The sequence below is a fragment of the Cinclus cinclus genome, chromosome Z (assembly GCF_963662255.1).
Source record: "Cinclus cinclus chromosome Z, bCinCin1.1, whole genome shotgun sequence".
Classification (NCBI taxonomy): Eukaryota; Metazoa; Chordata; class Aves; order Passeriformes; family Cinclidae; genus Cinclus; species Cinclus cinclus.
Window position 1 is genome coordinate 50,662,032 of NC_085084.1, and position 23,516 is coordinate 50,685,547.

Below are 23,516 nucleotides of genomic sequence, written 5' to 3' on the forward strand. Positions count from 1 at the left end.
CTCCTTGCAGTGATGTCTCCAGTTTGCTGGATAACCAAAGACCAACTTCATTTGTGTAAAATGAGAAATATTGCTGTTTGCAACATCAGTTTTGTAATCAGACTTTGAACTGGCTGTGTTGGAGGAAATTTCAGTTCTGTATAAGATCATGAGCTGTACATCTCTTTAAGATATTACTTTGTATTTGCCTCTCAGGTTGGTACAAGAGGATATGGGAATGGACATCCCCTTAGCTGAGGGTGTACTAAGCCCCAGTTCAACAGAGATGAGACCTGGTGAGAGGAGCTCTTGCTCATTTTCTTAATTGTGTTTTATTCCTGTGGAATTTAATTATGCAGTGAGAATGATATTTCTGTGCTGGTAAAGAATAATTTCAGTGTTAAAAAGAAAAAATCCTGGAGTTCACTTTATTTAGTCAATTTTCTTCTTCACTTGAGAAATTATAATTGCAATGTAACATTTTCTCTTGGGCATTGTTGCCACTTGTTTGGTCCCTGTACAGTTTTAATAGTCTGTATTATTAATTTTATAATTTACTTCTGTCTAAGTGAAGTAAGAACGACTTGAAATGTGCCATACAAGGCAGAGGCAAGGAGTAAATGTATATCTATCTCTTGTCTTGTTGAATACTACTTCTATTTAAAACTGATTAAGAGACTCATGATTTTTTATTTGTTATTGTATTGAGTATGGTATTATATAATTAAAGGTAAAGATGTAAGAATTTGCAAATCAGCACTGAGTGCATAAGAAAATAAATATTTACAATAGGTTTTAACTGATACAAGTTCTCCAGGAGTCAGCAATGTCTTGATTCATAACTCAAATGATCTGTATTTGCCCTTTAAATTCTTAAATATTGTGGGTTAGAGCATGAAAACCTTATTTTTGTCTGATGATTGCAAAAAAGTGAATCAGGATTTAGCATAATTTAAGAGCTCTGAGCTACATTTGCTGCTCCTGTAGATTTTTGTTTCATTTCATTAAATATTAATGCTAATATTTGTGTTTTGTGGTAGATGGTCTTAAATGATGTTAAATGATGTTATGAGGACTGATCTGTCTCAATGTGTTTAAAAGTAGTTTTAAAGGTAGAGTATCTGGGAGATCAACTGTACGTGCAGTAGATAAAGTTCTTTTTTGTTGTTTGTTTTTTCTCCTTTTATTCAGAACCTCCAAATTCTCTTGATCTTAATGGTTCCCAACCCAGAAGGATAAAGCTCACTGCTCCAAACATCAATCTCTCATTGGACCAGAGTGAAGGGTCTCTACTGTCTGATGATAATTTGGATACACCTGATGAAATTGACATTAATGTAGATGACCTTGACACTCCTGATGAAGCAGACTCTTTTGAATACACTGGGAAAGGTAATATTGTAGATTGCAAATGCAAAGTTCATCTGTGTGTCGTTTTTACTACACACATGCTCAGTTTCATGTCTTTCAGATTATCAGTATGGTTAAAGCATTCGACAGTTATTACTAGGCATTCAGGTATTTTTACTGTCTGCTGTATTTTAACCTTTATACCTCCTGTGTAAAGTATTACCTTTCTATTTATTCGGCACGTAGAAAGAAATAGCACAGCTGAATTAATAAAGTAAGAGCACCTACCTAGGGTGAGTGAAATTCAAAGTCCTGTCTTTGTCCAGTACTTTGTCTGAAAACAAGTATTCAGGAAGGAGAGAGCAGCTGGCCGTTGCTGCAGAGAATACTGTAGCTAACTGCAGCATTCTTGCAGCTTCTTGCAGCTTTTTGCAGCTCTGGCCAGCTCTAGATTACAGTTAGGTCTGTCAAATTTAAGAATATAACTTTGTGCAAAATACGTTGGCTGCACCATAGATCTTGTAATATATAAGTGAAGTAGACACAGTGTGCTGAGAGGTCTTTTGTTAGGAAGAAAGGTCTGCTTTTTTATTCCCATGATTGGAAAGCTGAGATATGGAAGGTGTATGAATGGCATGATAAAGCTAGCTCAGGTGGTGGAACAACAGAATTTCTTATTTCACTAATTTAAATGTCCTTTCTCAGAAAGGCTAGTTGTACAATGTAAGTGCACCCTGAAGTATGCAATGGACTCTTCCTCTATGTAGTAATGATTTTCTTTTCTAGAAATGATGTAGAAGTTTTAGTCATTTACTTAGTTTCATGATGTTCAATATAGGGTGTTTTCCTGTTCCTTGCTAGTACCTTATAAAATGTGAATATGTAAGAACTGTAATTGCTGATGTAAATACAAACAGATCACAAGCTATTTGAGGGGAAAATAAGTGTGAACATTTTACAGCCAAGAGCAGAAAAAAACTTTAAACATGGATTGGTTTAAACTGAATTTTCCCATGCATTTATTTTCCCTAATGCTAGTGAGTTTGCTGGAGCATACAAGAATAGTTGCATTATTTTAAGTAGTATTGCCAAAGAGGCATTACTGTGTACTCAGTCATGCATGAGCATCTCTAATGTTACTTCTCAGGAGGAGGCTGATTTCCTTATGGGTTGATGCAGAGTGTGGTGATGAGTTGCATGATATTTAGATTTTATAGTGAAGGTTAAAACTAACACACACACACACAGGCTCACATGCTTAGAGTGTTGTGACCACCATGTGAGAGAAGAAGTCTCTTGTCCGCAGTAGAACAGATATTACCTTTAAGCCCTCAAGTTTTTAAATTAAGCTATGGTGATTTTGGTAGCAGTTGTGTTGATGGCAGGCATTTCCTCTCAGTGCTTTTTTTTTTTTCTTGCTTCCTAAATGTGATGATTCATTCAGTTCTTAAAGCTAGACCAATTTCCCCAAACTCTTAAGTGAAGAGCTCAGGGTCCCTCTGGTTTTGGTGAAATTTACACAGTTGTGTAGTTTTATTACAGATAGTTAATAATAACAATGTCTTCCACTGAGACGAGCCATGAAAAGAGTAGAAAAGAAAAAAAAAAAAGCCAGCAATAAAAGAAGTTGGCTGTATGTAATGTTAATCTGATAGCTAAGATTATAGTCATAAGAACTAGTGCAGAATGGCTTATTTGCATGGTAAATAGCGTTTGTTATCTTTGTACTTTTGCACTCTGGTATTAGCTGGTACACACTCTGATGTTACCAGCAAACTCCCATTGTTCAATGTTTCTAACTTCTGCCACACCCAGAAGAGTAAATACCGAGAAAAACATAGCTGCTGAGACTAGAAAGAGCAGTGATTTTTGTCATGATCAGGCTGTGGAAGGCCCCTTTGAACTACGAAAGACCACCGAGAAAAGCAAGATTGCTACTATGTTTCAAGGGTCCACCTCTGTATTGTAATACAGAAACCCATTTTTTCAAAAGAATGGTGAAGAAGAATCAACACAACTGCAATGTGCGTGAAAGATGAGATGAGATGAGAGCAGAAACACTGAAGTACTTGTCTTGAGCTAGCACCTGTTGTTCAGAGATTGATTGATCATCAATTTCACGGGGTGGGGATTTTTAGTCACTAATGCCATACATTCCAACATTCCCTTTACAAGCTAGTGTCTGAAATGAGATTCTTGTGATTGTTGCTTTATATGACTTAAAATTTGCATTTCTGAAAGCCATATATGAGTATCAGAAGGCCTGCTCTCAAATCAGCACTATTTATGAAGTAAGAATGGTTATTATTTTTTTCTGCAGATATTTATTTCCTTAATGAATTTCATACTGATGCATCTTTCTCTGCAAAATCAACACTCTAGACAGTAAAGGAGAGCTACTTAATCAGGAAGAGGCAATCTAGTACCATTTCTATTAAAAATAATTAATGTATCCAATTTCAACATTGTAAGTTCTATCAGACTCTTAGTAATTTTTCATTGTCTTAAGTTCCACTGACCAAAAAAAAAAAAAAAAAAAATCAAACCCCAAATACAGTTTCAGCATTAGTCAGCCATGTATGTAGCCCAGCCTCTTTTTATTAAAGTTTGTTCTGCCAGCTGCACTTCTCTGCCTCAATCATGCTTCTACTTCACAAGGATTCAGCTAACCAGCCTGTCTTCATAGGCTGTGTTGATAATTCCCATCTGCCTATTCTAAAAGTACCTGAGCTGCATAATTGTATCCTGTGGAGACCCTAGATCCTTACAGGCATGGGCTGCCCTGCAATGGCTCATCGAAGTTTGCCTAACTGGACTGTATGCCTGTAATTTTCATATTGCTACCAAAAGTACCTTTGCAAAACTGACAACATAGAAGATTGCATTAAGATACCTAGGTTTGGAGGTTGTGGGATTATGCATTATGCAATCTTATTCCCAGTGTCACAGTATATGTGGTCTTTCAAAGCTGAATGCTATTGTTAAACATCATGAGCATTGTGCCCTGAGAAAGGTGTGAATATATTCTTCAATTCCTCAGTATATAATTTGCTGATCAGCAGCTGTTAAACCAATTTGAAATACTGTACTTGGAATAAAACCCCACTTTTTGTTCATATTGTCCTTTTTTCCAACCTTAGATCTCCTCAAACTCACTTTATTTGGAGTTATTAAGGAAAAAAGGTTTCCTGGTCGCACTGTAGGTGCACGTGTATATATGTCTTGATTTTCCATCCCTGTATCCACCATTAATGCAATTTTATTTGAGTATGTTTCTAACTCATTGGCTGGTTAGACAGTGAGAAAAGTGGCGAAATACTCCTCCTTCCCTTCAAGATTCCATTAGGCAGGTAGAGAATTATTTATAGACTCAGATTTCATTGCACATGGGAGAATCTGCCTCAGAGAAGGACACCTTCTGCCAATGTAACTTCCTAAAAATGTTTTATATTAGGGACAGAAAATACAAGACAGGTAGCAGTAGAAATTCAGACCTCATTAGTCCTAGTGCAGCAATAAATACGTGCTCAACCTATCTTTTTTAGAAGCTTTTTTTTGAGGGCTTAAAGAAACTTGGTGTTTGTAACAGATTTGGTGAAATTTTTGGTAGGATTTAATGGAGAATTCAGTTTTACAAATTGATAGTACATGTATGTATATGTGCCTGTAGCTTCTATGTAGATGTATGTGGTATACATGCAGTATACTATCATATTCCTGATTTCACAGATAACTTATTTAATTATTTTGATAAACTAGTGTATTATGAGGATCATATACTTTGATTTGTATGAGTAACTCAAGAAGAAGCATTAATCAGAGAGGCACATCTGTAGATAGCCCAACACATATAAAGGTTTGTGGGCACCTATGACACATTGTGTTCTTTAGTTCTTGTCAATTAAAATAGCTTCTTTTAGTTTATTCTTAATTCTTGTAAATCTCCTTAGTATTTTCAGATAGGATGCCTGCAACTTTTTATATACACAGGTGTACGTCATTGTGTATCTCACTGTATCTTTATTTACTGCTACCTCACGTATTGACTTGCAGTTCAAATTCTGCTGTTATAACTGCAGAGCCAGAGTAATGCTTTAGAAAGAAAAGTTAACTTCAAGTGTGTGTTATGCATAAAATTTACAGGATCTTTATTATGAAGGTAAATTTGTAATATGTACACAGAACCACAAGGCAAAAGTGCTTGAGCAAAAATAGTGCAAGAGAGGGAATTTTTTCCCCCATGGAAAACACAGTACATTGTAACAATAACTATAGAGGAAAGTTAAATAATTCCAGCTGTGGACATAATTACTTTTCATGTCAATTTCTCTGTGAACAGCCCTTACATTTGAAAAGCTTGAATGTAATTAAATTAAGAGCAATTAATTAAATTAATTATTAAGAGCAATCTTATCAATGTGCAATAAAAATGTAGATTTTATTAATTACTTCCCAGTATTTTTGAAACTAAAAGTAATCAACAGAGAGACTTTATGGTCACTTGTCAGCCATACAGTTAACTTTTTTGTGGTCATTGTGTCTGCAGACTACATGTCTTTGTTCTCTCTAGGGTGGTCATAGCACAGGTCAGGCTGACTCTGTACTTCACCGCAGGAGAAAACTGATGTTTAACCTCAGACAGTCCTAGGGGGAGGTAACTACTGTATTTATATGAGGAGTCAGCATGACTGAATCGGTCAAAAATGGGTGTTCTTCACATTTGCTGATAGTGGATGTAGAGATTGAAGACAAACTGGGAAAAAAGGTGGGAAGCTATAGCTGTCTGGTAATTCCTCTCTAACACGAAGTATTGTTATGTTCACTTTTATTTGGTAGAGCAGGGTTAGCATAGTTCTCATAGCTTCAGCATAGATTTTAGAAGGTCTACTGTGAAGTAACTCTAGTGAGCAGCTGCTCTGTTTTACCAGCTGGATGCAAAAATCCTTTGGTGGTATTCTGCATAGTGATAATTGCTGTTGTTCTTTTCATATTCATAATGATGAGATGTCTTAAGAAAATGGAAACTTCTTGTTTATTGATGATCGATCACATTCTATTCTTATTTATACCAGTACTGTAAAGATGCAGTTCATTTCAGTCATACATTTCAACGGTATGTAGCAGCAAAAATATATAGAGCTTTAACAGGAAGAGGTACTATGTACAGTTCTACTTTCCAGAAGAGCAGACTGCTGCTAAGGATGCTTCCCAGGAGGAGTCCGAATCAATTCCAGAGTATACTGCTGAAGAGGAGCGAGAGGACAACAAGTTATGGAGAACAGTGGTTATTGGAGAACAAGAACAGAGAATTGATATGAAAGTCATTGAACCATACAAAAAAGTCATTTCACATGGAGGTAGGAGCAGCTGTAAGCATTTTTTAAATTGATGTAAAAAATTCATGCTTTATTGATTGTGATTTATTTTTATTTTTGTTCTGTTATCTGACAAGGGGAGAGAGAATTTATTTTTCATCCTTGGCTGAAATCACCCAGGTTTTCAATTCAATGTGGCAATGACTAATAAGAATTTTAAATTCAAAGCACTTTTGGAAGCAGTGTACTCACATATATGTGTCAAGAACAATATGGTCACTGCAGGGTAAAACTGTCTTGAACAATGAAAAATGGTTTTGACCTACAGCAAAATAAAATTTTGAAAACTTTATTGGGTGAGTTTTGATAAAACCTTTTGTTTGAGGAAGTGTAAGGCTCTGTGATTTGCTGAATTATGCGTGTGGCTGGACAGATCTAAACAATTAGAGTGGTGAAAGAAAAAAGTTTTCCCTGGGGTTTTCATTCATCTGGCTACTTGCCTTATGCTATTTTTCTGCCATTTATAATTGTCAGCAGCTTTTCACCAGGAACTGGTTTATGGGATTTTTTAATATAATTTGTTAATAACTATCAAATAACATATCAAAACATTTAAAGTAGGAAAAGGGCCCCATCTGCTTGCTATGTTTTCTCATTTACTCATCTGCTTCCCAGCTTCCTCAGAGAATTTATACTTTCAGTGTTACATGTCTGTATAAATTAATTCAAGTTAATAAGTATTACTGTAGTTGAAGGACGAAAATAAAGCAAGGCTTTCCAAGTGCCTTTTCCCTGGTGTCTCAGGTTTCTATTATCATTGGATTCTATATTTTTGGGTGGCACTCTTTACTATCTGTTAATCAATGTATTAGGTTAAGATGAGTTGGTCTGTTCCTGCAACAACTGAGGCAGGCAATGTAGCATCTCAGAGGTAAGATTTGTGAGTTTATATGAGGATGCTTTAGTCACAGTGTTGTTGATCTGCAGCATCAGTTAAAGGTACTAAAATATTAAAGTTAGAATATTTTCAGTGGTGAGCCTCTATCTGGTAAAATCACATAAATTATGGTTAACTTTTAATGTAAAAGCATCTAAATGCTCTCCTACAGGTATTCATGGTGGCTGGCGTACATAAAATTTAACTGGAATTAATAAAGTTGGTTAGGCCTCCAAGCATTTTTTCATTACAACACTACCATCAAAGATTTATGGATGTGATGACATCTCAGACACAGTTTAGCAAACATACCCAGATGGCTTAATTTAGGAAACAAACACAAAATATTTTTGGGCCTTGGTGATGTTGTTTATTTATATATTTTTGTAGGCTTTAAACTAGTCAATATGCATTTGCAGTAAAAACTTGTGTATTTCCTACTAGATGTTGAAGGTTTGTTTATATCAGCTTTTGTGAAAAATCAGTGTTTAATGGGAGATGGGTAATTCAGCTCAACTCTCAGCATGAAATAATTTGAATTCAAATTTTACATATCTGATGTTTTGTTAGATCACTCAAATGTAAGATAGAGAGCATTTAGTTTTCTTTACTTTTGAAATGGTGTTTGTCAATAGCATTAGTCATTGTAAAACAGTGTTAAAATGTAACAATAAGTTTCAGCCTGCCACTGCCAAAACTGGAAATTTTTCCTGATATCTAGGCAAATTGAACTAAGATAAGAACTGGATTAAATTCTGTGTTTATGAAGTGGCAGATTGAAGACAGGGGAAAAAAAATCATTTTGTTGCATCTACTGTTGAAATATTTGGAAAGCTTGAACAATTTCTATATTATGGCAGCAAGGCCCATTCCATATGAAGTTCACTTTGGCAATACCTCAATGGAGTGTTTAGAGGGCCAGGAGTCTTTTCTTTAATCTCAGGAATAATAATAGATTCTGACTAAAATTAGTCAATAGGAAGTCAAGTCAAGCATTTCTTGATGATTCAAAGATCTACTGAGCATTCCTCCCTACCAAATGACAGATAACAGCAAATGCATAATCTAGGTAGTAGCTACAAAATAGGAAAGGGGAGAGTAGATTTGGCAGTGTAGGTTTGAGACTGTCTTCAACATATGCTGATGGAAAAATTTCTTAGAGATCTTAGAGATCTTTTTTCTTTGCTAAGGTTGAGATTTTGGGCAAATGGCTTTTACTGGATTTTAGTGATGAATTAAAATACACTTGTCCCTAGGGTGAACATTCCTTCTCTTCAAGCATGTGTGAGAAAAAGTGGCTTAGATTTATCTGTGGATTTTTCTTCTGTGTGTTGTTAGTTAGCATCTGCACATAATTGTTTTGCTTTCCATGAACTGCAAACTGTGCTGTATAATTTAGTGGATGCACCTGCCATAATGTGCTCTTACTGCCAAATTCCAGTGCCAGCTGGATGGAGTGCTTTACTTTAAAGTCTTTTAAAGTTTTGTTAAATTAATGGAAGGAAGGAAATGTCCTCCCAATTTCCCTGTTTGTAAACCTGAGGGGGAGAGAAATACTGCTTTTTCTGTTATTGTTCAAACCCAGCTGGCAACCAAGCCCCATGCAGTCACTCACTCCTACATGGAGAATCAGAAGAGAATGAGTGAAGTCTTGGGTTGAGATAGGGACAGTTTGATGCATAAAGCAAAGCATAATGCACAGAAGCAATGCAAAACAAGAAATTAATTTACTACTTCCCAAGGACAGGCAGGTATTCAGCCATCTCCAGGAGACCAGGTCCTCATCACACGACACAGTGACTTGGGAAGATAAATGCCATCATTCCAAATGTCCCCTCCTACTTCCTCCTTCTTCTCCTCCTGAGCATGATGCCATATGGTCTAGAATATCCCTGTGGTGAGCTGGGGTCAGCTGTCTTGGCAGTGTCCTCTTCCCCTTCCAAATTCTTGTGCACCCTCAGCCTGCTCTTTGCATGGTGTAGGGCAGTATGAAAAGCAGTAAAGGCCTTGATGCTTCATGAACACTACACAGTAGTAACAAAAACATCTCTGTATTTCAATGCAAATCAAAACTACAGCCCCATACTTGCTGCACTTGCCACTGTGAAGAAAATTAACTCCCTGCCAGCCAAAACCAGCACAATTCCAAAAATCTAGCTGAACAATAATACATGCTGAAAACAGGACTGGAGTTCTGTAAGCACTTCAGGTAGGCTTGGATATTGCTCTCTAGTATCCAGAAAGCACTGTTAAAGTAATAAAATTTCCTTTTGCAAAGGCTGTATAAATGTTAGTATTATCCTTAAATTTTTGTCATGAAAACACGTTCCTCAGAGGAATTGACATTATCAAATATTATCATCTCTCCTTCAAAGTCAGTTTTTTCTAGACTCAAAAGGTTTTTGAGTGTTCTCTGAGTATATCTCTCTTCTGTCTCTGCATTGCTAGTGCTATCTATCTGCAACCATTTCTACAGCATCTTTATAAATTCCTTCCTGAGTGCACGTGTCCTTTAAGCAAAACTTTCAACTGAAATGTGGGAATGTTTTTTCTTTATTATTAATGATAAATACAGAAAATCCATAGCAGCTGCAGAGGGCTCTGAAGAAGATTAACCAACATTAATCCATCATGAAAAAGAAACATTTTCTTTTGGATAATAAGCAACTGTGCTGGGCCCTGGAATGGTAGTGCTACAGCTTTGAAGATTAACAGCTATCATTTGGCAGTGATGCAGCCCAGAGAATGCCAGTACTGGACAACTAGAATATCCAAGGTTAAAAAGTAATTTATACAAAACTTGCAGCAAAGGATTTAGCTCCTGGATATTGGAGTGCCATCATAACTGTAGTGTTCTAAAGTCGTTGGAGCTGCAGAGGCCAACTGGGATTGGTCTGCAAGATTTGTGACACATAACTCAAACAATGCAGGACAACAAATGTAGGATATTTTCTTTAGCCCCTTATTCCTCAGTCTGAACATTCAGTATATGATTGCCATAGAGCTGTAGTGAACCAGAAGTAGAAGCCTTAGAAGTCTTTTTTGCTGGTCACCATAAAAAGTTTACTAGTAGTTGTGCTATGTGTGGTTTTTGAGGATTCAGCTTAGCTGACTATCCAGCTTCCTTGTCACTTCATGATAGCTCATACATTTTCAAACCTTTGGTATGAAGCATTTTGGTTTGCTTCAACAGTAGACGGTAGCTTTATTACAGGACTTGGAGACTTTTTTTTTTTTTAATTCATCCTGTTAAATGCATTTGACAAAGATAAAAATGCATTTTCATTTTTTTCCACAGGGTACTATGGTGATGGCCTGAATGCTATCATTGTGTTTGCAGCATGCTTCTTGCCAGACAGCAGTCGAACTGATTACAACTATGTCATGGAAAATCTTTTCCTGTGAGTGATATGTGAGCAATGTGATAGAGTCTTTTGAGTTAGCACTCAAAATTATGCAGTGTTTTTCCTTTAGATACAATTTGGTCATTAGAAGGGGAGGACAAGGAAAATAGCAGTTTTAGATAAACTGCTCAGTGGAGTATTATTTTGGTATGCTTTACCTACTCACCTTCCCAAATTAAGGTGTCAGGACCAAATCTGACTGTTAGTGTCTCCCTAAAAGTCAAGGAATGCAACATCTTCCTTCACCTTCTTGGGCTACAGTCTTTGCACTATTTCACTAATGATTTCCAGGACTTGCTGAGAACAATCAGCAGGGGCTTAGACTGTTTTTCACTGTTCATTGTTTATTATATGTTATCATGATGTATCCCTAAATGTATTTTTAATATATGCGGTCTTGGGTTTAGGAGTTACAGGGCTTTTTGTTTTTACACTTGTTTTTTTGAAAACAGTAAAAGTGGCAGTTGCTGACACAAGCAGCTCTGTGTTTCCTGGCTCCAGTTGCTTCTTATTCAGTTAGAAGTGGCAGGGCCCAGTTGGGCAGGACACAAATTCAGCCACATAACTCCAAATCTGTCACAGTACAAGTATTCCTAATAACAGTTGATTTGACAGCCCAAATTTTGAAGGCAGCACTCTCCTGAAGTGCCTTTAGCTACTTCCATTTACAGCTGTTTAAAAATCAATCATTCCAATGTTTTCTGTGTTAAAACACAGTAAGTAATTTTTAAAGCCAGCAGGAGACCTGGCCTTTGCCATTTGCAGTACCTTACAAGGCACTGAGAGTACAGACCCAGGTCTCCTTAATATTCCAGTCTGAGAAGATGTATTTGTTGGCAGCCAGTGCCTTTAATATTTGTCTCTATGTGTGAAAATCAAGATTTAGTGTTTTAGTTTCTGGTCAGAACAACCAGACGTAATTTTCTTGGTAGAGCCTGTAAGAACTCAGTGTCATCTACAGTAACTGATACACTGCCCGGTGTTTTAGAAGAGAGGAAGAAATTACTACAGTGGTTTTAATTTGATCAGTAAAGAACAAAGCTGACTGTAACCATGACTGACATTCAGTAGTTCTTTGTCTTCACCCAAGACCCTTGTTCAGACAGACCTGGTGATAAATTAACTTTGCAGAGAAAGCCTTAAGGTCCTTTTCCTCATGGCTTAAGGATATTGCTGAAGTCAATCTTATAAGGCATTTTTTCTGGAGTAGTAATATAAAGTTGAGTTCAAGCTGACTGTAAACATGCAGCTTGTTTCAAGGCTTGTGGGTAGTTGGCTCTCCCTAGGAGAACAAGAAAATGGAGTAAATGCACCTCTTTTTTCTGTTCTAGGTCTGTTAATTACATGGAAATAGAGGGAGTGCAACAGTTTACTATGTGTACAGTAACTGACATTTTTAAATATTTGGTAATTGAATAATTGGTAATTAATATTGAATTAAATAATTAAACATAATTAAATAATTGGTAATTATTATTGAACTATATAAGGATCTGGAGGGACCTGCAAACCAGTCTTTTTTTATACAGCATGTTTCTGGTTGCATATAAGCTACCTCTAATTTCTGATTAACAACTTCCCTGAATTGCTCCTTTCCCATCTGTATTCCTTTCACATTTCCAATTATCTTCCTATTTTTTATATTGACTAATTCTGTAAAATTGTCCTTGAAGGATTGAATTTGGGTGAAAATGCTTGAAACAGCTTCTAAAGAAGTTTTGTAGATAATTTTTATGGAACCACATTAAAGAAATCTATGTGGCTGCCTGACAGTCAGATTAAAGCCAGTCTACAGATTAATTTTTTTTTTAAATAGTCTCAACTTGAAAAACTACACTTTGAAAACAGAACCAGCACTTTGCTTTCTGAGTGATTCAGTTGTTCTAGTAAATGAGGAAATTACTGTCCATCCTTTCAAATGAAGAAATTGCCATTATTACCAAATAATAAGAAATTGTTAGATAGGTGAGTTTGCAAGGGAGCTCAGCATCCTTAAAATGGCAGATTATCTAATTCAACGTACATTGCATAAGAGCTGTTGAGTTAAAGTATGTGAGATTAGTGAGATTGGAATAGAAAACTAGTAAAGATTCCTTTTTGACATATTAGGCCTCCTCTTTCTGGTGAAAAATATGCATTATTTTTCTTACTGTAACCAATTAATTAATAATAGGCAGAATTCCCTTTGGAGTTAATAAACAGAAGTTTTCCAGACTGTTGTGCTCCATAACTGACAGACTTGTAGTACTTTAATACATACTTATGCACTTCTGTATATTTCAGTGTTTAAGTGCCTGTAAAGCACTAGATCTTCTGTCCTGTGGGAAGGGCTAACCTTATAACCTGTCAAAGAGTAGCTTTGTTAAATTAGCTGTTAAATGACGTAGCTATTAAATGAAGCTTGATGCATCAGAATGTCCATGCAATCCCTTGCTTTCTTATATAACTGTTAGACATAAGCCTTCACAAATGTCAGGCAAAAGCCCAAAGTGCACAACAGCAATTTAAGAATGAGCAGTGGGATGCACTGAGGAAGTAGTGACTTGGATGGGATTTACCAAATGCATGGAACTACTCTAGTTAATGGCTGCCTACTTTATGCCCAAGTAAAATACCACTCTCTGGTGAAAAATGAATTTCCTACAATACTTCTAAAGATGTTGCATCCTAAGGCATTTAAGGGTCAGATTAGATTGTGAGGCATTCCTATAGACTGTGAAAGGGGCCATTATACTTGGGGATAGAGCTGCCTTTTGTGGAGAGTGCACTCAGACATTCAGGTTTTTAGGTGTGACTTGCTTCTAGTTTTTACATAGGCATGCCTTGAGGCTGGATATTAGAGAGAGCAATTTGAAAATTCCTGTGATGATCAGCTCCCAGATGAGGTAGGGACTTCCCTAGATAGTACCAAACAAGAATTTAAATCCTCTTATTTGAATGAGTAGTGTGTTCCTCTAGGTAGGATGCATTTAGCCCAAGCAGCACTGTCTGATAATGGTTGTTGGGAGTGTTTTGCTCACAAAATGAAGTGATGTCCTGGAGTGCTCTGTCCCATCAGAAGTCATGTTGATGAGTGTCAAAGTATTTTGCCGTCACAGACTTGGTAGCAGGAGTGTGAGGATCACAGGAAGTATAAAGAAAAAGTATCTTCTGACACCTTTTATTATTGTATTGAACAAACTTGGTGATTAGGATAGTGAATAGGAGTTTCTCAAGAGTTAATTTCCAAAGTTCCTAGGACTTCATGATGCCATGGTCTCCCTTGCAAAATCTCCCGATTTAATTACTGTTTAAGAAAAAGCAAATTCACCAGTGATACTTGAAAACTCACTATGAAACTCTGTTTTTGTAAGGAAACCACATATTTTGGTAGACACGGGTAAGACTGTGGTTTTATGCTGTGTATCTACAGGTACCATGGTGATCAGTGCTAAATATTTGCTTTTGTTTAAAGGAATAGAAAAGCCTGTGTTGTCATAAAGTGTTCAATCTGTCTTCATTTATTCCTAGTAGCCTGATTTAGTTTGGACTCAATCAGACAATATGCAGCATATGCCCACTGACATCTGTACTTTTATCAGATATGTAATCAGTACCTTAGAGCTGATGGTAGCTGAAGACTATATGATTGTCTACTTGAATGGAGCAACACCAAGAAGAAGGATGCCTGGATTGGGTTGGATGAAAAGATGTTATCAAATGATTGATCGACGGTAAGTGGTGTTTGCCTGTCTGATCCACAGCCATTATTTTAATATTTATTGTATTTCTGTGGCTCACCTATATGCCAGGGCTTATTGTATATGATCTTTCTTTATATTTTGTGGTTTTTTCTGTTTTTCTAAGGAACTATTGCTTTTTTACTTAGATTACGGAAGAATTTGAAGTCGTTTATAATTGTTCATCCATCATGGTTTATCAGGACAATTCTGGCTGTGACACGACCTTTTATAAGGTATGTAATAAATACCAGTGATTTTCTATGTCTTTGAGAATATAGAAGCACCCTAAATCATCAGACATGGCTGTTATTCTTTCACTGAATAGCGCTCATTTTATAGCTCATGTTGGGACTTTGGAAGTCGAGTTTCACTTTCCTAAGGTGAATAGGGGAAAAAAGTGATTTATATGAGTATCTAGTTGCAGAAGTCATAGGCATGGTTTTGTAAACTTGTGTGTGTACTAGGAATTCAGTTCCTTAAAATATTCTTTGTTCAGAACCCAGATAAAAGGGATATGGAGAGGGGGACTGAATGTAATTATAATCACCTTATTTAAAAATCCTGGCTACAGCGCAAGATTAGGCTGCAGTTCTGAGTTTTAAAAATATCATTGTGATATTCTCATATCAGCTCATGATCAACTGTATCTTAACTGTATGTTAAGATATGGTTATTAAAATTATTAGACAGATGTCTGTGTCCGAATTAAGGTGCAAACAAGGCCGTATACTGAAGTCAATAGCACAGACTTTTTATTGTATTTAGCAGTAAATGTGAGGGAGAGATAGAAAGAAATAGACTGGGTGGGAGGAGAGAAGAAAGAATATGACAGATACAGACAGACAAAGTAGAAAAAGTATTATCACTCCATGATCCTGGTGGCATCCCCTTGGTCCTCTTCTGGTCTTCTTGATGATCCCAGTCTTGTAAAAGTTATGGTCACTGTCTTCAAGTGGGAGAAGCCCACAAAACATGGAGTCCATTGCATTTATATTCACTCAAGTTCAGGTGGGAATGCCCTGGTACCTTGCCTTCTAAGATGTTACAGCTGCCTCTTGCATTGGGGGAGCTGAGTCATTTATGTTCCACCAGTTACTTAGGGATGGATACTTTCAGGCTCTGTGTGAAAGTCCTGGTTCTTTCCCAGAAGGAAGTTTTCACAGCGGAGCCTATGTAAGAGAGGACTGGTGTGATAGGAAGTGCTGTCATACCTCAGGAAACTTGCCTCTTACCACCCTTTTTTAGCTGTGACAGGTGGATTGTTTGAGTCATTAATCATTAACAGTCCACTCTCTCAGTCTGTACTTGAAATACAAGTATCCAAATACTTAATTATTTAATACATTTAATACATTTAATACATTTCTTCATTTGGTTTTAGCATGCCATAAAATATTGGGGCGCAAAGTCAATTAGTACATCTTTTTCTGTGTTTCAGTTCTAAGTTCAGCAGTAAGATACAGTATGTCAACACATTGGCGGAGCTTCATGAGATGATTCCAATGGAATATGTGCATATACCAGACAGTATTGTCAAGTAAGTGATGTACAGTAGCGTGTACTTGTTCTAATGGAAACTATTTCCACAAACTGGTAATAATGTTAAAGACTGTAAGAAAGGCAGAAAGCACTTCCCTGATATTCTTAAAAATGATTATGTGTCGTTCCATAAATATTTCACTGTCAAACTCAGAAGCAGCAGACCACTGTGTAACGGAAACACACAGGGCAATTAATATTTACTTCTAGGGGAGTGGGAAAATTGTTTGGCCTCTCCTGAGGTATCATCTATGCTGTGTTTTTTCATAACTTTTACCTCTATTTAAGTGGAAGTGTTTTAAAGTTTGAGTCAGGCAGGGTTTTTAGCAGAAACATTAATTAAAAGATAGCCTATTCAGAAGACCAGTGAAATTCCATAGGTTTACTGTTCTTGCCTTGTCAATTTTTGAGGTTAAGTCCACAACCACTGAAAAACAGTTTCTCAGTTTCTCAGCTGCTTATGTGAAGACTTTTTTTAAATGCAGGCATTTCCAAAGGAAAATATCTCTTGAAAAGTTGTAGGAAGGTTGATTAGCGTTGTTCACCTCAATTGCCTTTTTTCAGGCCTGAAAACAACAGAAACAAATGGCATAACAAGACTGAAAGCATGACTGAAAAAAAATAATGGTTTTCCTGTAGTCGTTACTAAAAAGATGTTGTGTTCAGGATTTTTTTAAATTGTTCTCTTTAGCAAATGCCCCAGGTTTTGAACAGCCTGTTCTAGAAAGTAGTTTGAAGAGCAGATATGCAAGTATGATTGTATTTTCATTATGACTGGTTATTGGCAGCTTTTGAAGTTGTCACAGATCTCTCAGCCCAGCCAGGAGTTTTCACACCTATTTCACAGTAGTTGTAAAGCAATTTCTTTTGTCAAACTGGTAATGCAATTCCAGAGAGCAAGTGGGAAACTCAGGTGGCAATAGGAGTAGTAAAAACAGTAAATTACAATTGCAAAATCAGGGGTCATAGAGACTTTCACTCAATTTCATTTACGCCTGCAAGAGGTAAAGTGTAAGAGGTGCTTCTTTAGAGGTGAAGTGATGCTAAGAATGTGGAGCAGAGGCTGTTGCTCAGCTGACAAAGAGATGTTCATAATGTTCTAATATCCCTAGCAAATTTTCTTTGATTCCAGTAAACAATCTAGTTTCTTATAGCTCCCTTTGATAGAAACCTTATGTGATACTCAGAGAGTTTGTCTGTTTCTTTGCTGTATTTAAGCTGTTACATTGTGTCAGTACACACATCTGGGTTACTCACATTTTTATTCCCTGTAAACTTAAAAATGTTCGAAAAGTCCATTTACCTCTCAGATCACAGGTGAAATGATCACAGCACTACTACCAAAGAAACTTTAGTACTTAAAGAGTTTTAGGTTAATGCCTACTTTACATCATCAGGAGCCAGATGAGAGATCATGATTTTGCTGAAAAAGGCAGAACTGGAAAGATGACAATTGCACCAAACATTTCAAGATGTTGTGATAACAAGATTTGGTGGCTCTGTGCATTCAATACATCTCTGAGTGGCTATTCCCATATTGCAGGGAGAAGAGCAGTGTTTAGTACATGGCTTCCCTTCTGCTGCAAATTCAGAGACATTCGTATAGATAAATACAACAAATCTTTTGGCTTCATAACTGCTCCATTGCCAAGAATAAGCATACCACCTATGGTCAAGAAAAATCCCACCTTTAGAAAGTACATAGTGTTATGCCACAATTTGGGTTATGGGGTTTTTTGAATGGTTTTCAGTGAAGCACAATACAATATGATTGTTGTACCATATGAACTTGTACATCTTTTCTCTTCCTTCATCCACTCTTATCTTGTAAGGTATGATGAAGATAAGTGTATTAAGAGAAGAATGAGGTAAAACTTGCTTTCTAGCCCCTGCTGCTGCTCATAATGGAGTGATCTGTGTGACAGCCTTTCACCTGCAGGCGACCTCAACAGCTGAATGAGAGAGGACTTGCAATGACTTGGCATCTTACTTTGCCCTTCAAGCTGTTGAGATCAGCCTCCCTTGCAAATAAAACCCACTGAACTGTAAACATCCTTGACTTGGCCCAGGCTGCAGCTAGTTTAACATTATCTGATAGAGCAACTGAATGCTTTCAGCTCTGTCTACTGGGCATGCCTCAGACCCCTGCTGCTTCTCTCTCTCTGCCTCCAAGTGAGCTAAATAAGGACTTACAAATTTAAGGTGGGTTGAACACAGGGATAAATGGTACCATGCTGAACTGAAGACCTTTAGAGTTAGCCCTAAGTCATACTGGGTGGCTATTTTAAAAGCATGTATTGTATTTGTTCTTTGCTCTGCTGTTGCTCTGCTTCACTCTTATGCTCTGCTTGCTTCTCTGTTTCTTTATATCAATAACTTTTACTCATGCAGACTGGATGAAGAACTGAGGGAAGCTTCAGAAACAGCTAAGTAAGATAGCTTTCAGCTGGATGCTGGCATTATATTGTTTCACAGGAGTAGCTTGAATGCAGTAGTACATTGTTTGGTAAAACAGTGAGCTTGTAGTTTCAATTACTGTGTAAGTTGCCCCATTTGTGAATTGACTTCCCCTCTCACTGCTTTTGTACTGCTGGGTCTCAGTAATAAATTATCATACTCTTACACTATAAATTTTTTTTGCTGTGTTTTGATTGTTTCTATAGTCATGGGAATGACTGAAATCACATACTCCATTAAAATGGATCATTAAACATTTACTACTCTTCCCCTTTTATGTAAGATAATTCATACAGTTTTTAAGACATAGTTCTTTCTACATTTTTTTTACAGTTCTCTAAATTAGGGTTAGCTATCTCAGTTAAGATAGGTATATAAATTCTTCCATATTTCCAATGTTAGCTGGATAGGCCAAGGAATTAATGCTTAATCATAATATTATATTGTCTGTGGTTACTTAATAAACCAGTGGCAGGTGATGATCAGATACTTTAAAATGGTAACTCTGTGCTTTGACTTGAATATAATGTGAGAGTATGGTGTAGAGTACCAAAGAAATCCTTAAGAAGTGCACAATGCTTCACTAATTGAACAGACCTTTAGAAAGTTTACAGTGCACTTTCCTCGTGTGGGTATTGTAAAATTCCTGAGCGTGACTCTGTCTGTTGGTTCTAGTATAACATTCTCCCTTGCAGTTTTTATAACTAAAGATTTTGAGTTTTGAAGTCTCCTTCCAGTCACCTTCCTTTTGCTCATGCACTTGAGGATTTTCAACTTACAGCTTCTTCGTTTTACTTTTCCCCAAAGTTCCTTCTTTTGCAGTACATATTTTCCTTCAGTTCTTCTGAGGTTAGTTTCTAAAACAACCACAGAGAAGTATCTAAAACACTGGCCACTGGTTTTTTATTCTGCACTTAACATTGTCTCAGAAGCAATAAATTCACATAAGTAGTTATCTGGTACCACCTGACTATTTTGTTAAACAAAAAGGCCTACCCAGCCTTGAAATACAACTTTTATCCCTTCTGTTCAAACATTTTAGTATGGATTGTATATGTGACAGTGAGAACTGTGGGGGAAAGCTGCTTTCTTGTTACTCCATGTAAAATAGCAGAGGCTGCAGTGTAAGAAGTGAAAGGGGAATGAAGCATTCATATGAGGCATCACTGATTATTGTTAGAGTTGGATGTATGAGATCGCTGTAGTGCATTTCTCTTTTCTAACTTAAAGAAATAGCTTAAAAATTTGTTACTCAAATTAATGTGTGTTGTGGGCACTAAGATCCATACATTCCTAGAAACAACAACATTTGTGTGTTTGTGCTGTCAAGGATACGTCCCCAAATTTGATGTCATATTTTAAAATAGAAAGAAATCAACACAGAAAAAATGTTTACTCATCTTTTTCCTTGTATCCAGAACTAGCTGCCTCTCGAATGATCCAGAAATGGCTTCAGTGGAGCAGGAGTAAGAATTTATGCCTAATACTGTCATTATATTTTAACATTATTTTACAATCATGCTGATAGGAACTGAGGCTGGGTAGACTCCTTAAAGCTTTTTTGAGACCTAAATACTTTTATGGTAATATTCAGGAACAAGATGTACAAGCAGGCAAAGTATTGAAACTTTATTATATTTATATTCTATTTACTTTATATACGTGTCATATACTGAAGATTTCTTGTTTTGTGTTGCATTGGGAATGTGTTTGAAGTGTCCTTAACCATTTTCAAACAGAGAAAGAGATATAATTGTTAGGCTGAGAATATTAAGGTTAAACTATATTAAAAATAAATAGAAAAAGTGCAGCATGGTTATAGTGAAGATGGTTCCACGCATTGTCCTCAATTTTAAACTTGCTATTCTCATTGCAAGACTAGAAAGGCTTATATTTTATTTTGATTTCTGGGCTGTACTCTAACTTGTGCCTTTTCTTTGCTTTACTGCTTCTCAGCTTCTTTCATAATTATTTTCCCGGTTAAATCTCCAGCATCTTTACATCTTTTCCTTTTGAAGATGGACTTGTTCCCTTGGAAGTGGGAACGTGTCGTTCCTCTGGTGTGCTGTTGCTCTGTCTGATACCATAACTGAAGCATGCAAATGGAAAACCCTGCAGAGCTGCTCCTGCTGTGGAGCAGTGAGAGTGTTTGTAGGTGCAGGGTGTCCCAGGAGCGATGGCAGATCACTGCAAGAGCAGCATGCCAGGAGAACCAGCTGCTGCAGTGGGGTGTGTGTCCTGTTCAGTGTGCACAGGGCAAGGGGTCAAGCCCTTTGCTGTCCCTGCTCATCTCAGGGGTGTGTAGAAACACTCTGTTGTCTCACACTCTACAGGAAATACTGTGTAGCAAACCTGAGTCATCAACAAAAGATTCCATCAATAACATGAGTATTAATAAATGGGCAAATAATTAGAAGTATATGTAGCAAAAAGTTGCATAAATAAATTTAAGCTTTTTTTCTTACTTTTTAAAAAATAAAACAGTGTTATAGTATGCTATCACACTGTCATACCTCATACACAGGCCAGAACTGTAAGTTAAATTCCTGATTCCTGAACCAGTTGACATAATATCTCATAATTTTTTTTTTTTACTCAGGTACTGTTTTGTTCAATAATGAATCTATATGAGAGCTGTTTTTCAAAGTATAAAATAAAAAAAATTACATGTTAAAGACTATGTATGATTTTGACCTTACGTGGCTTGAACAACTTTCCTGTTTTTCTCAAAAAACAAGCTGGGCGACAGAAAGCAATATGAGAAGAGAATTTACATTTATCTTAAATAAATACAGTTAAGGCCAAATAAATGTTAATTCATGGCATTTATTTTCTCTGCATAAATATGAATCTGTCTTCAGAAGTGGCAATAATTTTCCTATAATCATATGTTTTATATCTTGTGTCATTTCTTCAGGAAACAGCATCCTATGTAAATCCCTTTACTCTGAGAACAGCAGTTTTATACAGACCTTTTTTCCTGTATGCTTTCTGCTGAAACGCCTCTGGAGTCTGCCCAGCACTCAGTTTGTTTCTGTTGTTTCTTTCATTCTGTTCCAAAGGCTTTTGTCCATTGGTCATGCTTCCTTGTGTTGTGTTTTTTTCCTTGCACTTCATCATTACATTAAAGGAAATATTGTGATATAATTCATAGTGGAAGAACCACTGTGTAACAGTTCATAAATATTGAGGAAACTTTAAATTATGTATTCTTTAAGGAAGATGGTATCTTGAGGCAACATTTATGAAGACAACTTCTTACTCTGAAGAATACTTCCAAAGTGTTTAATGACATGTGCTTTGCACTAAATAGCTAAATTTTATGCTTAGAAAAATTGTTAGAGGTACCCATTCCTGCCACACTGTTGTGTCATTCTCCCAGTGGATCTTCCCCCACCTGATTTACTTCAGATTGGAATTGATGAAAAAGTAGTTGTTAATTTCAATTTATCAAACAGTAACAGAACTTACTAAGGTGTGTATTTTCATAGATGTAGATTGGGTGTGTGTAAGTTATTTCACATTTCACATTTACTGCATTGGAGTAAATGAGAGATAAGGATAGTCAACACTTTGTGGAAGCTCAGGATTGGGGAATAAAACTAGCCATGTGTTTTCAGAACACTCATTAATGTTTCTGTTTTTGTTGTTCTTTGTCATTTTGTCTTTAATAAATAGAATCGACATGACCCTGAAATAAGAAGCATTGTTGCCAGGCACTTGAAGAAGAGGGTTCACTGGATTTTCATCACCCAGACAATCACAACCACGCTGTACAATAAGTGATTTGGTCAACTGTGTTTGGTTTATAAGTCTCTCCTGTCATTCAGCAGTTTAAAAACACCAAAAGGGCCAATCCTATTGCCATGGAAGCAGCAGAATTTTAGGGCCTGGTTATTTTTGTTGTTTTCAGGAGCAGTTTTTGTAAGGAAAGCTATATCATCTAGCATTGGTTTCTATGTGAGTGTGTGTGTGCTATTTCTGTTTAAAAGGATACCATTTTACCAACAGTGTGCCTCATGAGTAGGTCAATGAGGATGGGGATTTTTGATTTTTGTCTTCAGCATATTAATGTTTATGCATAGCTGAACACAATAGTTATTGTTACAGCAAGTGTTAGTTTGCTTGTGTCACAGAGCAGCAGCAACTTTATTGTTTAAAAATAATGTTAGAAATTATGCAGGACTTCCTTGAATTTGACAAGTCATGTTAGATCAGGTTTGGGCAGACTATCATACTGAAAGATGTCCCTGCACAAGGTAAAAGGGCGGGAACTAGATGATTCTTAGGGCTCTTCCAACTGAAAGTATTTGTGCTTTTATAAATTTGTCTTTCTTGCTGTCTGAAAAGACTTGCTATCTTCATTAAATTACTTTTTTATTTGGTCAGAGAAAAGTATGATATACTAAAAAGTAATAATTAGTCTTGTTAGAATTCCCAGAGGATGAATGAGGAACTGAAATTAATCTTACTTTAACAATTCAGTTTAGTATATTTATTTTAGGCATAATTTTCTAGAAGCAGCTAATCCTGTAAATAGCTTTCATATATTCTAAAATCCTTGGAGAATTAATTTATTTCTGCTTTTAAAGTCTGTTTCTTCCAGAACACTTTTTTTTTTTATGGTTATAAGTCTTCAAGTGAGATCCTGTCTCCAATGGTAAAGGCTATTAATTCTCTGAATATGAATAAAATATAATTTCCTACTAGGAGCTGAAAGCTGGGAGTCATATGTTAGGAATATCTGTTAAAATCTTGCTCCAAGTGTTTCTATTAGATAAAAAAAATAAGTCTTGTAATGGTATTTATTGTC

At 36.4% G+C, this 23,516-nt stretch overlaps 1 protein-coding gene across 1 annotated transcript in view; it reads left to right on the forward strand.

Moving 5' to 3' along the window:
• The window catches only part of PRUNE2 (prune homolog 2 with BCH domain), a 133,158-nt gene extending 110,755 nt beyond the window's left edge, over window positions 1-22,403 (forward strand). The window contains exons 10-20 of the mRNA XM_062513942.1: window positions 196-275; window positions 1,171-1,371; window positions 6,510-6,686; window positions 10,880-10,982; window positions 14,567-14,698; window positions 14,854-14,940; window positions 16,146-16,244; window positions 18,079-18,114; window positions 18,638-18,676; window positions 20,122-20,169; window positions 22,382-22,403. Coding sequence (XP_062369926.1) covers window positions 196-275; window positions 1,171-1,371; window positions 6,510-6,686; window positions 10,880-10,982; window positions 14,567-14,698; window positions 14,854-14,940; window positions 16,146-16,244; window positions 18,079-18,114; window positions 18,638-18,676; window positions 20,122-20,169; window positions 22,382-22,403 — 1,024 coding nt within the window. The remainder of the gene's footprint in view (window positions 1-195; window positions 276-1,170; window positions 1,372-6,509; window positions 6,687-10,879; window positions 10,983-14,566; window positions 14,699-14,853; window positions 14,941-16,145; window positions 16,245-18,078; window positions 18,115-18,637; window positions 18,677-20,121; window positions 20,170-22,381) is intronic.
• Window positions 22,404-23,516: the final 1,113 nt, after the last annotated feature.